This window comes from Halichoerus grypus, chromosome 6 (assembly GCF_964656455.1).
Source record: "Halichoerus grypus chromosome 6, mHalGry1.hap1.1, whole genome shotgun sequence".
NCBI lineage: Eukaryota > Metazoa > Chordata > Mammalia > Carnivora > Phocidae > Halichoerus > Halichoerus grypus.
Window position 1 is genome coordinate 173,990,546 of NC_135717.1, and position 13,196 is coordinate 174,003,741.

At 55.6% G+C, this 13,196-nt stretch overlaps 1 protein-coding gene across 1 annotated transcript in view; it reads right to left on the minus strand.

Annotated features, from left to right (window-relative positions):
• SHISAL1 (shisa like 1) overlaps positions 1–13,196 on the minus strand; it is a 73,458-nt gene that overhangs the window by 33,553 nt on the left and 26,709 nt on the right. The window contains exons 2-3 of the mRNA XM_036084083.2: positions 11,342–11,437; positions 7,801–8,014 (exon numbers count right to left, since the gene is read on the minus strand). Coding sequence (XP_035939976.1) covers positions 7,801–8,014; positions 11,342–11,408 — 281 coding nt within the window. The 5' untranslated portion in view covers positions 11,409–11,437. The remainder of the gene's footprint in view (positions 1–7,800; positions 8,015–11,341; positions 11,438–13,196) is intronic.

Here is a 13,196-nt window from a genome sequence, read left to right on the forward strand (position 1 = left end):
TCTCGGGGGCTTGTTCACGCTAAGGTGTGAATGACTGACAGCCAGGCCCCAAGCTGCCTCACTGCCAGGGGAGGCTAGCTTTGCCTGGCTACATCGGGGTGTGGAATTTCTGTCGGGGAACAGGGGCTGGCAGCCCGGCCTGGCTGGTGGAGGCACGAGTCCTGGGGTGGACGCCCACGTGGCCAGAGGAGACGGGCCTGGCTCCAGTCTCCGGCCCTCCTGCTTTCCCCAGCACCCTCTCTCCAGGCTCCCCGGAGCCCCCACGGCATTGCTGCAGGCATCAGGCCTCTTCCTGGTGGTTCCCATGGCAGCAGCTTCAGGGCTGAGGGAGGGCAGCGGGAAGGGGGAGGCAGGGCAGCTGTGTGCAGATGCTGCCCCGCAGAGAGGGGGACCGTGACGCCAGCCGGGGGTGGTGGCCAGGCCGCAGCTGGGCCTGGAGCCAGCAGGACTGAGAAAGAACCGGAGTAAGGAGAGCGGCACGCAGTGCATGTCGGTAGCCCGTTTGGCACCCAGAGCGAACACAGAAGGAAGCGTCGCTGCTGTCCACCACCAGCCCCGTGTTATAGATGGGAAACTGAGGCTCAGAGAAGTTAAGAGACTCATCTAGGATCTCATAGCCATTAGGTGAAGAGCTAGGATCTGAACTCAGAAGCCTCGCTCCTGCCCTCTCAGAGCAGACGAGTCACCTCCAGGCCTTGGTCGACGTGGCTCCTCTGCCTGGAGCTCACTCCCTACCTCCTGTGCACCCACGTCTCAGCTCAGCTATCACCTCCTCCAGGAAGCCTTCCTTGATGTCTTCTGTTAGATCCAACTCCTCCCTCGGGCTCCCAAAGTCACTGGGTTTCCCAGAACACACGGTGTTGTCCTGGCTGTTTTGTAGGACGGTTGGCTCCTCGAGCTCAGAGCTCCCTGAGGCTGGGGTCGGGGTCCCACGTATCTTTGCGTGCCCGACACTCAGTGCAGAGCGGCTGCTGATGTCACTGAAGCTGACATGCATGGAATGCCGTGGTGAGCTGGTGACAATGGTGGCCTTGATATATTAGCTTCTTCACTAGATTTTACCTCCTCTCTACATATGCACTAACAGTGAAGAGCACTACTAGCAAAGAGAACACGCCGGCGCCCTGTGCTTCTCAGTCCCCACAACGATACCGGCAGGGAGCGGACGGGCCAGCCTGCCCCCTGCACAAATGGGGAAATGAGGGCCAGGGAGGCCAAGTCACTGGCCTGCTGGGAAGTGGCCGCACTGGGATTCGGACCCAGATCACCTAACCCCAGAGTGTGCTGAATCTTGGGAAAACCCCAAGGTCATGCCTGGATGTCCAGGGAGGGATTTCCCGCAACTGCGTGGCGTGCCCACTTGTCCCGGTTCAGCCCATACCGGGACCTGAGGACCTGAGGACGGAGTCCAGTCCCCGCCCCCCAGAGCATCCCGCATCTCAGCGTGTCACTGGCTTTGCGTGCGTGGGCGTTGCTGGGCCCGCGGACCTCTGCAGCCGCCTGTTCCAACTGGCATTCGGGGGGGGGATGCGGAGTGGTGGCCCGCTCCCCCTGCTCTCCCCGCTCAGAGAAAGCAGGGGCGCACCTGCAGGAGACCCCACATTCGCCGACTCCCACTTCCCTGCAAGGGAGCCCACACGGGAGGTGGCAGCTGGCTGGAGAGCCCAGGCCACCTCCCCAGGCAGCTCTCCTGCCTTTCTCGGCCTGCCCTCCCCGCGGTTGGCCGGCTGGAAGCATTCCGGGTTTTTTAATTTAATTTAAAAAATGTGATCTGGAAATTAATTCCATCCAGATGCAGGGGTTTTTGTTGTGTGTATGCATATGTTTTGTAAAGGGCAGAAGATAAAACAGAGGCTGTTTTATGGGGCAAGATGGGAAGCCAGCCAAAGCCACAGATAGCAAATTTTCAGTGTGTTTCGGGATATTTACGGATTCAAATTCTTTCAGTGTCTCCCAAGTGATAAACAAAAACTCGGCTGGAGGAGTCTCCTCGAATACCTACTGGTTATAGGAGCAGGTACGTCAGCAGGAGAGGGTGCTGTGGACAGGAGGGAGTCCCCGCTGCGGACGGAGGAGGTGAGCTGCTGCGGCCATCAGGCCAGAGAGGAACACGGGCTGCGCTGGCTGGGAGGGGGCCACGGCCCCTCGGCTGACCTCACCTACGCTATCTGAGCCCTGAGCCCACTCACAGGGTGGCCTGTGGGTCGGTGTGACAAGCTGGTGACCCTGGTGGCGACATTCTGGGCCTGAGACGTCAGGGCTGCGTGAATTCAAAGCCCAGCTCTGCACCTTTCCCTCCCCCGAGCTTTACTTTCCTCATCTGTAAAACAGCGATAACAATGGCCCGACTTGGTGGTGTTATTTATGGGCCTTAATGAGATAGCACGGGGCTGAGAGGGGGAAGGACGTGGTGAGTGCCGGCTCCTATGAGTCAGGCGCACAGGAATGCTCAGTCCATCTGGGCCCTGAGAGGCCAGGCAACATGCCTGAGGCCACACAGCAGGACCCAGGCTATCCCAGGTAGGCTCACACGGGTCCCCAGCCCCTGCGCCCCTCCCCATGGGGCATGGGCTCCGGGCCAGTGAAGCAGAGCCCACGACTATCAAAATACTCACCAACCCTCCCTGCTTCGGTCCCCGCACCTCTTCCCACCCTGCTGGTAACAGACTTGGCCAAGTGATGCGCTTTGGCCAATAGAGTATGAGCAGAAGTATTGTGGCTGCTTCTGAGCAGAAGTCCAAGAGCCACCTCGTGGTTTCACCCGTGTCCTTTTCCCTCTGCCACGGGGACATCCTGCCCCAGATGGGATGCGCTTCATGGGCCTGGGTCACAGAAGGCTCCACGCACAGAGCCACAGGTGACCCCAGAAGGACACGGAGTGTGAGCCCAAAATCAGCCTTTGAGTCTCGAGCAGTGGGGACTGACGCACCTGTCCCCAACCCTGCTCTGCCCCCTGCGTGCTGTGTGACTACAGGCAACTTTCCACCCTCTCTGAGCCTCAGGCCTGGTGTAAGGGGGCCAGGGGACCTTCTCCATAGATAACACCTCTCCGTGGATCAAAGGGGCTAGTGAGGCCCCTCACACTACAGTAAGTGCTCACCAGTGTTCATTTGTCTCCCTCCCTCTAGCTTGGCAGAGTGTATTAGATCAAGAAACATCGTGATTCTAGAACCTCTTCAGTCTTCAGAAGACTGCCAGTGTGTAGGCAGGTTTTGTGTGTAACAGGCCTGACGGGGTTGAACAACGGACAAGAACATCCAGAAGCTTCTGACCACATTCAGGGACTGCACTCAGAACCTGAAGCATCTGGATGGGGCTATAAAGCCTGCAGAACAGGGCCCGGGGCTCTCGGGTCCTCAGGCACTGGGGAAAGGAAAGTTTTAGGGGACAGAGGTTTCACCTGCGGCCAAGGGAAGAACGCTCATTCATCCACTCCGTCCTCGGAGGACCCTTCTGCCTTCCTAGAATCCCTCTCCCATTCTCGCCCTCTCGCAGCCCACCTGCCCGGCGGAGGAACGCCCACTCACCGCACACGACTCCGCCCCAGGACACCACTGTCCCCAGGGAGAGCTGACCGCGGGCCCTGCTGGTTCAGGGCTCTGGGTCTGGGTCACCCGGCACGGGACGGTGTGCCGTACCCTCTCCCGAACACCCAGGGCCTCTGCCCGCACGGCAGGACGTGGCACCTTGCCGTGGCCGTGGGCCTGGCGAGGCTGCTTCCTTCGCTCTGCCTGCCTTTTCTGCCAGGCAGCGAGAACCAAAACAAACCATTCTGTTCCTCCAGAAAAACACAAATAAATAAGTCATCAGAAGCGCTCTTCTTTTCCCTGTCACCAGCCCTGCCCCCTCGCTGATTCACTGGCAGGGTGGGGGAGGTGGGCGGGTGCCAGGCGCCATGGCCGCCAACGGGCCCTGTGCATCTTCGGGAAGCCCGGGAAGGGGCATTGCTGTCCCGGGCCGTCTAGACGGGCTGGGCTCACACGGGTCCCCAGCCCCTGCGCCCCTCCCCATGCTTCCCCTTGCACTTCATACTCAGGCCGCAGGGAAACCTTCCTGGAAATGCTCATTCTTCTGGACCACATGGCTCCCAACTTCTGGATGCAGGGGAACCCGGCACCATGCCTCCCTGCATGAAACGCAAGGACGATGGGTGTGGTACAGCCTGGGTGAGGAGCAGAGCCCAATTATTCTGGCGTAGGCACAGCGCCTCTCTGGGCCTCTGTCCACATCTGTGGGAAGGGAGGTGGGGAATAACAAGGAGGAATCCCTCCAGAGCAGTGGATCCCAAGCAGGGCAATCCTGCGCCCCACAGCTGGCAACATCAGGAGACAGGGCCGGTTGTCACAGCCAGCTGGAGGGGTGGGGTTGCTCCCAGTGTCTCGTGGGTGGTGGCGAGAGAGGCTGCTACACACAGGGCAGCCCCCCCACCCCCTGCCCAGAAAGAGATCCAGCCCCAGGTGTCAGTGGTGCTATGGTGGGGATCCCCACTCTAGGGCCTCCCCACTCGGATCTGCCTCCATTGGTGGAGGCCCCAGATTTATTAAAGCAGCCTCCAGACTCGGCTGGGCTCCTGGCTCCCCCACTGACGGGCTGCCTCCATCGGGCAAGTTACACAACCTCCCCGTGCCTCACCTTCCCCGTGTGTGATGTGGGCTCAGGATGGGCCGTCAGGTGCCCTCAGTGACATGGCAAGGACGGAGCTGAGCACCAAGCTGGCCCCGTGCCATGCACTCCGTAAGTGCTTTCTGAGATTAAAGAATCAGAACTAAGCTAAACTTCTTTAATATTTCCATTCCTCCCCAGGGGAATGGCTTTATTGTATGGCTGAACCCTTCCTCACAGCAACGAGACCCCGCGGTGCTGAAATGATGGAGTATTCTGTGTGAGATCCTGTGGAAATGTGCAGATTATAGAAACCTGTGGGCTTCAAAACGAGGATCCCAGACACTAGTCACCAGAGCCTTGGAGAAGTCTGCTTGCCTTGCCAAGCCTCTGTCTTCCGTCTGGCTTTTGGCCGGCAAGGACAGCACTCCGGGGTCCTAACCTCAGTGCTGGCACCAGTCCCCACACTCAGGGAGTCAGTCTGTGGTCTTACAGAAGGCTTGGGTCAGATTCCAGGCCTGATTCCAGCCCTTGTGATGGACAGGACTTGCTGAACGACTTCACACACAGAATTATTCTAAGGCCTGAGCAGATGGCAAGATATTCAGGGGAAGCACCCATGCATTTGAGGAAGGAAGGCTGGGGAGTCGGCCTTGGTGGGAGGAGGGAGATTTGGATGATATTCAAGGAGTCTGCATCTCCTGCCTGACCAAAGGGAAAGGAGATTTCCCCTGAGGGAGCACGGCACAGCGGCAAAGTATTCAAGCCCCAACATCAGACAGACAGATTGGGGCTCAGACCCCCCAGTGGTGCCACCACTCCCTTCCACAGTCACTCAACAAACCCTCCTTCCAATTGGACTTTTCCTTGCCATGAAAAAAATAGAGCCACCCAAGAGTCAGCCTCAGGCTTATTGGGAAAATATCTGAAGCAGCCCAATTAATATCAGGAAGAAGAGAAGAGCGCTTGATAATTCCAAAGATGGTTTTAGAGGTACTAGCCAACATGACTGGACAAGAAAAAGAAATGAGGCACAAAAACTGGAAAGCAAATAAAGTTATCATTGTTTGCAAATAGCATAATGGGAAACTTAAGAGATTATCAATAGAAAAAGTATAACAAAGATAAGAAATTTCAGTAAGGTGGCTGGGTATAAAATTCATATATAGAAACTGTTAAGTTTTGTCATCTAAATGAGAGTCAGTTGAAAGATGTAATGGGAGAAAAGACCCTATTTATAATAGCAGCGTACAAAGAAATAAGTAGGAACAAGTGCAAAGATATGCATACAATATCTATGAAGATAATTCCAAAACACTATGAAAGAAAATTTGAACAAGTGGAAAGAAACAGATCTTCCTCAACTTATGATGTGGCTATGTCCCAATAAGCCAATTGTAAGTTAAAAATATCATAAGTACACACTGCATTTACTACACCCAACCCACCAAACATCACAGTGTAGCCCAGCTGACCTTAAACGTGCTCAGAACACTCACATTAGCCTACACTGGGGCAAAATCATCTACCACAAAGCCTATTTGATTATCAAGTTGTGGACTATGTCATGTAATTTATTAAATACTGTACTGAAAGTGAAAACCGGAATGGTTGTATGGGGACAGAAAGCCTGCAAGTATGTTGGGTGTCGAGCCTCATGATTGCCTGGCGGACTGGGAGCTTCAGCTCACAACCACTGCCCAGCATTACAAACAAGGTTTTTTTTTTTTGATAATTGTACTGTATTCTGCTAGCCTGGGATGAGATCAAATTTCAAAGTATGGATTCTACTGAATGCATGCCACTTTCTTACCATCGTAAAGTTGAAAATTCATAAGTTGAATCCTCATAAGTCAGGGATTATCTGTACTGTGTTCTTGGATTCAGTACCATGAAAAGTCCATTCTCTTTGACTTAATCTATGAATTCAACACAATCTCAGTAAAAAATACTAAGTGGATTCTTGGAGGGGCAAGACTACACAAGCTACTTCTAAAGTTCGTATAACAAAAGAGCTGAGGGAATAGATTAAGAAGGCATTAAAACATATCAAAAGCCGCAGGAGGTAACACAGTGAGATACTAGTGTATGGATAGACAATGAAAGCCATGAAAATGTATCACGATCTATCTAGATACTCAAATCTAGTATATTATAATATATAAGTTTGCAGTTTACATCAGTGGGGGAAAGATGGACAATTCAGTGAATGGTATTGGGACAATTGGCTACCCATTTGGAAAAAAAAAAATAAAGTTGGATTCCTACTTCAAAACTTACATCCAAATAAATTCCTAACAGATCAAAGATTTGAAGGTGAAAAATTAAAACATAAAAAAAGTAAAGGAAAACATGAGTGGATTTTTAATGACCTCTGAGTAGAGAAAGCCTTTCTCAGTCTGATACAAAACCCAGAAGATATAAAAGAAAAGAAATGGATCCAATTTGATTATATAACAACTAAAAATTAAGCATGAGATAAAAGCATCACAAATTTAAAGACACATTGAGAAAATATTTGCAACTCATTGTATTTCTTTCATATATAAAGAGTCCCTATAAATAAATAAGAAAAAAGCCAACAATTCAATAGGAAAACGGCAAAGGACATAAACAGCTGGCTCTCAGTAAAAGAAATACAAGTGGCTCTCAAACATGTGGAAAGATGCTTAGTTTCTTTCACTCATGATGAGAGAAATGCATGTTGTTTCAATCCTGCTTGCCTTTCCTTAGCATATCCCCACTGCTTTTCTGCAGGGTTAATTTCTCTTTCTTTACACTCTTGGTCCCTTCCATTAGAGCCTTGGTCTCTTATGTTTTAATCACCTTAAGGAAAGAGGCTGCCTGGGATTAATCTCTGGGTCAGAACCGCCAATCAATATCTGTTGCACAAATAAATAACGAAGGAAAGAATGTGGATTCCTGGTCCATGCACCTTCCATGCCTCTAAGCCTTCCATTCCCCATCCTCGACTTCACTTAACTTCTGCAGCAGCCCGGGGAGGTGGGTATTGTGCCCATTTCTCAGAAGACAAGGCTAAAGTCAGAGGACAGACAGGCCAGCAAACCTGTCACCTGAAGACTTCCCCAGAATCCTTCCAGGCCCACCTGTCCTGCTCTGGTTCCCCGACAGCTGCCCCAGGGGATGGGGTGATTGAGTGGCCCCCCGCCGCCACGGGGGCCCCAGCGCGGTACTCACTTGTGCATGTAGCCCTCGGAGCCGGCCGTGAGGTTTGCCTGCATCACCGCCTGGAACTCTGTCTCGTTGCAGCAGTATTTGAAAACCGTGTTGTTATGGTGACAGCAGAGAATGAAGGTTTTGTTGTCCGAGAGCCGGGGGCAGTGGAAGCCAAAGTGATAGCGGCCTTTGTGGTCCGTATACGGCTCACAGACCCGGAAATGCGCGGACAAGACTGGAAAACAGAGGCCCGGGCTCAGTGGGGGGCTTCCCCAAGCCCGCTGCCCCGGGAGTCCACGAGCGCCGGGACAGGGAGCCCGGTCAGTCTGTTCTAAGGTGCTGCTAGCCTCTTCCCTCCCCAGGAAGGCTTTGTGGTCCAGGAAGCTGGCTCCAGGCTGATGTCACGTCCCAGACCTCCCTCGACACCAGCCCTGCTTCCATGTGTCCCCTAGACGGGGGGCTCCTTGCAGGCAGGGCTGCATCTTAAGCCTCATGGGGATCCCCTCCAGGGGCTCTGCACACAGCAGGCACTCAACTAGGACACAACATTAACTGAGCGCCTACTATGCACGTCATATACTACATCCCATTTAACCCATTTGGCCAGCCTAGCAGCAGGTCTGGGATCCCACTGAGGCTCCGTGATCTGAGCTGATAAGAGGTAGTGGAGGGAATCCAACTCAAGCCTGCCTGGGTCTGACATCCAGCCCTCTCCACTCCTGTCACTGGCTTTAATAACCTCTGCTACCGTGTGGACTGGGGGTGGCCCGCCCCCAAGCCCAGGACACCTGGCTGGAGAGCAGCATGGGCGCAGGAACCGGGCCCCCTCTTGAAGGAAGCAGCATCTCCTCGGTTCCACGGTTTCTACTAAACCAGTGCCCTAGCCCCAGAGGTCCCCAGGGGCCTGCCTTGGCCACCCTCATCTCACGGTCACAAAGCTGCCCTGGCTTTGGGCCCTCCCTCCCCTGGCTCAAGGAGGGAGGCCCCTATTCAGCCACAGAGGCTGCTGCAAACCCAGGACAGTATCTACCAGTCGTGCGGATGGTGATAAATAGGAGCGAAAGCCTAAGCAAATGTAACAATGGAAAAAAACCTGGAGCCCACTGTCTCTGGCTTAATTAGTATCTTCATAAAAGGGATCGCTGTATCTAATTTGTATTGCTGAAAAGGGGCTTCATTGGCTGAATACATGTCTCTAACCACAAAGGCTCTGGTTTTGCAAAAGCTCCTCAGCTAGTTGAAAGCTCTGTCTCTGCGGAGCGGTAACCAGACAGCAGCGCACACGGCTCCCTGTGCGCCCGCCTGGGGCTGCCGGAGGGGAGTCCCCGCTGTGCGGCGCTGGCCGGTGGGCGGACGGGCCTCACGAGCTGGAGTGCTGAGGCTGGCTTGGGTGGCCTCCTGAAATCCTGTGCCCAAAGTACAGCACCCTATTTCATGGGGATAGACGTGAGCACTTTGGGAAGAGGGCCCCAGAGTTTCAGGGTTCAGGGGAGCCCTCCAGGCCCCCTTGCTCGGCCTTGACCTTGGGAAACAGAAGACCCTCCTGTGGAGAGACAGGGGCTCTAAGGATGCCCCATCCTTGGCGGGGCATGCCCCATCTCATTTAATCTCATGTACTCCCATTGTACAGAGGAGAAAACTGAGGCTCAGAGCAGGAGTCTCACAGCGTGGACCTGACCTGCTGCATCTGCATCTTCTGGGGACATGTCACAAAGCAGTTTCTCAGGCCCCTCAGCAGACCTTCTGAATGAGCAATGCTGGCGTGGGAGGCAAGCCCTGCAGGGGAGGCCGATGGGCTGGGGTTTGGGACCCGCCCGCCCAGAGGAAGGACGTGCGGGTGGCTGGAAGAGGTAGGAAGTCCAGTGTCTGTCCAGACAGGTGAGGACGCCCTGCTGCGGGTCAGCTCGCAGGGAGCGACATGCAAGCAGCTAGTTAGAAAGACCAGCTCAGGCCCTGAGGCTGGATCGAGAGGCTAGGACCTGAGGCAGGAACCAGGGAGGGAAGGGACAGAGTGGGGAGGTGGCCTTTGAGCTGGGCTTCAGGGGAGCCCACTGCGCAGAGCTGGGGTGGGGAGGGAGGCTGGGTAAGGCAGGGGACAGGAGACGTCTCACTGGATCACCTGGCCACCCCGGAGGGTCAGTGCTGATTGTGTTGCCATTTGGCAAAGACAAGGAGACCACTGCCGCTTCCCAAGGAAGAAGGAGCTGAAGTTGCCTAAAGCTAGGAGCCGGGACAGCGGGCTCTGAACTGTGGAGCACGCGGGGTTACCTGTGCTATCACGACCTCTCTGGGCCTCCTTCCCCCCACAGATGGGAGACCCCTGGCAGCCCGGACGGCTGGGGCTCCGAGGAGAGTTTTGTAAACAGCAAAGCTTCGGCCTTGCTTCGAGCAGGGAGGTATGAGTGAGTGAGTGAATGGATAACACAGGGCTGCACCTGCTGGCTTCCAGGCTCAGTGTGGTTCTCAGCCCGTGCCTGGGGGCCGAGGGCAGAGGGATGCTCTGTTAGGAGGCCAGCGGGTTCTGAGTCACCAGGAGAACAGGTCCAAGTGGAGAGGGGACACCAAGGAGAGAGCCGCTCTCTTGGGCTCTGAGGGACAACCACAGTGCGCCATCATCTATCAGCCACGTGACTGTGGCCTCGGGCAGCTCACGGTCCTTCTTTGAGCCCTGTTTCCTCACTTGTAAAAGGGATGAAGCCCTCCTCCTCTCTCCCAGGAGGCAGTGAGGACCAGATGCGCTAATGCATAGAAAAGGAGTCAAGGAGGAACTTGGTAAACAGTGGCCCCCAGACCCTTGGCCTGGCTTTGGTTCTGCTGTCCTGAAGCCCCCAGTCCCCAGGGCCCTTCATGGCCTCCCTCCGAGCCAGGCCCTCAACAAAGAGGCAAGAGGGCATGAGGAGGTCCTGTGCACGGATGCACGAACAAGAGAGACAGGGAGACAGAGACCGAGGGAGACACAGAGCAGGTGACTTGCTCAGAACAGGGCTCAGCCAGCCGCCGCTGCTGTCGGGAGGTAAGGCAGGCTTCTCCAGGAGGCCAGCTTTAGTTTGGAGCAGCCGAAGGACTTGCTTTATGCCCATCTTTGTAAACAGGAGCGTGAGAGCCCATCTGCTGCAGTAGGGGTGCCTAGGAGGTGGTCGGGTGCTGGCAGGTGGAGAAGGACCCCAGCCCCTGCGCTAGCTGTGTTGCCTCCTGCTAGCCAGTTCTGCTCTAAGACTCAGTTTCCTCATCCATACAATGGGATGACCACGACATTTTGGACTTGACCTTCAGGCGTAGGTAGAGAATTCATGGGAAGGCTTTCCCCAGGCTGGCACCCACCATTAACCCCACTGCGCCCAGGAGGACATTCAGTGTGGCTCCTGCCATAGGCACGTGGGGCGCAGCACACAGTAGGTTCTCACTGAACGGCACCGAACATTAGCTCCTCACCAGGGGGATGCCGGGGGACTAGGGGCACCCCCCTGCCAGTAGCCGGGACCCCCACTGGGCTAGTGCTGACCCCGGGAAGGGACCCCTGCACCCCCGCTCCCGCCCCGCTGGATACCCACGGAGGTTCTACCTGCAGAGATCAGCAACGAGAGGACGGTGAGCACGTTCAAGGACTGCTGGCCACAACTGGTCATCATTTGGCTGGCATCGATCCGTCGGGAGCTGCCTGTTTAACGAGATCCGGCAGAGGCTGGGTGTGGGCTGCCTTGCCTGCGGGCACAGACACTGGCTTTGCTGCCCACAGCGGGGGACGGGCGGGGAAGCGTGTTTGCTGGGAGCAGGGGCTGGGCCGCCGATGATGGAAACGCTGCCATCCAATTTCCTTTCTGGAATGAATGACCTCCCCCCACCAGTCAACTGTCACCTCCTTTTCCTTTAACGGCAAAATGAGACTTAATCAAAGGAGGACCGATGGCTCAGGTGGTGGAAACAACCGGCGGGCTGAGGCCGGGGGGCCGGCGCCTGGCATGCGGGGGGCCAGAGCGGCCACTTCGCGCAGGGGTGGGCGGTGGGGTGATTGGACAGGAGCTCATGCACCCCCGGGGGGCTTGCGGGACGCAGGTCTCCCTGCTGTGCCACTCGCAGTGACTTCCATTTACCCCTCCACCAGTCCGCACGGAGCCGGGCACCTTCCACGCATTAGGGACACAGCAGTGGACAAAACAGACGCCAAGTAGCACTAAGCGGAATCTGTCCCTGCCCCGCTGGCACTCCAGGGAGGGAGGCTGACGGCGCACAGACAAGCAGATGAATATTTGAAACGCTACGAGGCTCCTGGGGATACACCCTGAAGAACTGAAAGCAGGGGTGCAGACAGACGCTTGCACACCCATGTTCGCAGCGGCAAAAGGTGGAAACAACCCTAGTGTCCGTGGACGGTATGTGTGGAAACAAAAGGTGGCCGATTCGCACGGCGGAATAGGATTCAGCCTCAGAAGGGAAGGGGGTGCTGACACGTGCCACGACACGGACGAACCCCGAGGATGTGGTGCTCAGTGACATGAGCCCGACACAAAAGGACAACCCCTGTGTGATTCCACGCCCATGAGCTCCCCAGGGTCGTCACATTCCCAGAGACGGCGAGGAAGATGATGGGCGCCGGGGGCTGGGGACGGATGGGAGTTCGTGTTCCATGGGGACGGAGTTTCGGTTTGGGAGGATGGAGGGAGTCCTGGAGATGGATGGTGGTGATGGCTGGGTGGACGGAATGCCACTGAACTGTGCACTAAAAATGGTTAAAACGTCAATTTTATGTTATGTGTGTTTCACCACAATAAACAAAGCTATGAGGAGGAATAAAGCCAGATGTGTGTGTGGGGGGGAGGGGGTATATAGCGGTGCCGGGGGACAGGGTGGTGGGAGAAGGCCTCAGGCGGAGGTGACCGCAGGCAGACCTGAGTGAGGCAGGAGTGAGCAGCATGGCTATTGGGAGGAACAGTGCTGCGGACTGGGGAGCAGCAGGTGCAAAGGTCCTGAGGCAGGAGCAGCCGGGAGGCCAGTGGGGGACGCTGGGGGGGGGAACAGGAGGCCACTTGAGGCAGGGCCTTGGCCCTCGGTGACCACTTCACATCAGGTTGTTGAAGCCCCGGGACAAACCTGAGGGCACCTCACCATCACCACTCCCTCCCTGCAGGGGTGTGGGAATGGAGGCTGGGAACAGGAGAAGGCCTACGTGTGCTCTGTGTAAACTCAGTGGCCCAACCCGAGTCCCAGCGGGCTGTAAGCTGCCTATGGCTGTAAGAAGTGTAGACACTCAGGATGGGGATTAATTCGCTGAGCCCCTAATACGTGCCAGGCTCATCCTCTTCCCTCGTGGCACCTCATCATGGTGTATGAATTGTGTCTACCCAAATCCTATGTTGCAGTTCTAAACCCCCCGTACCTCAGAATGGGACCTTATTTCGAAATAGGGTCATTGGAGATGT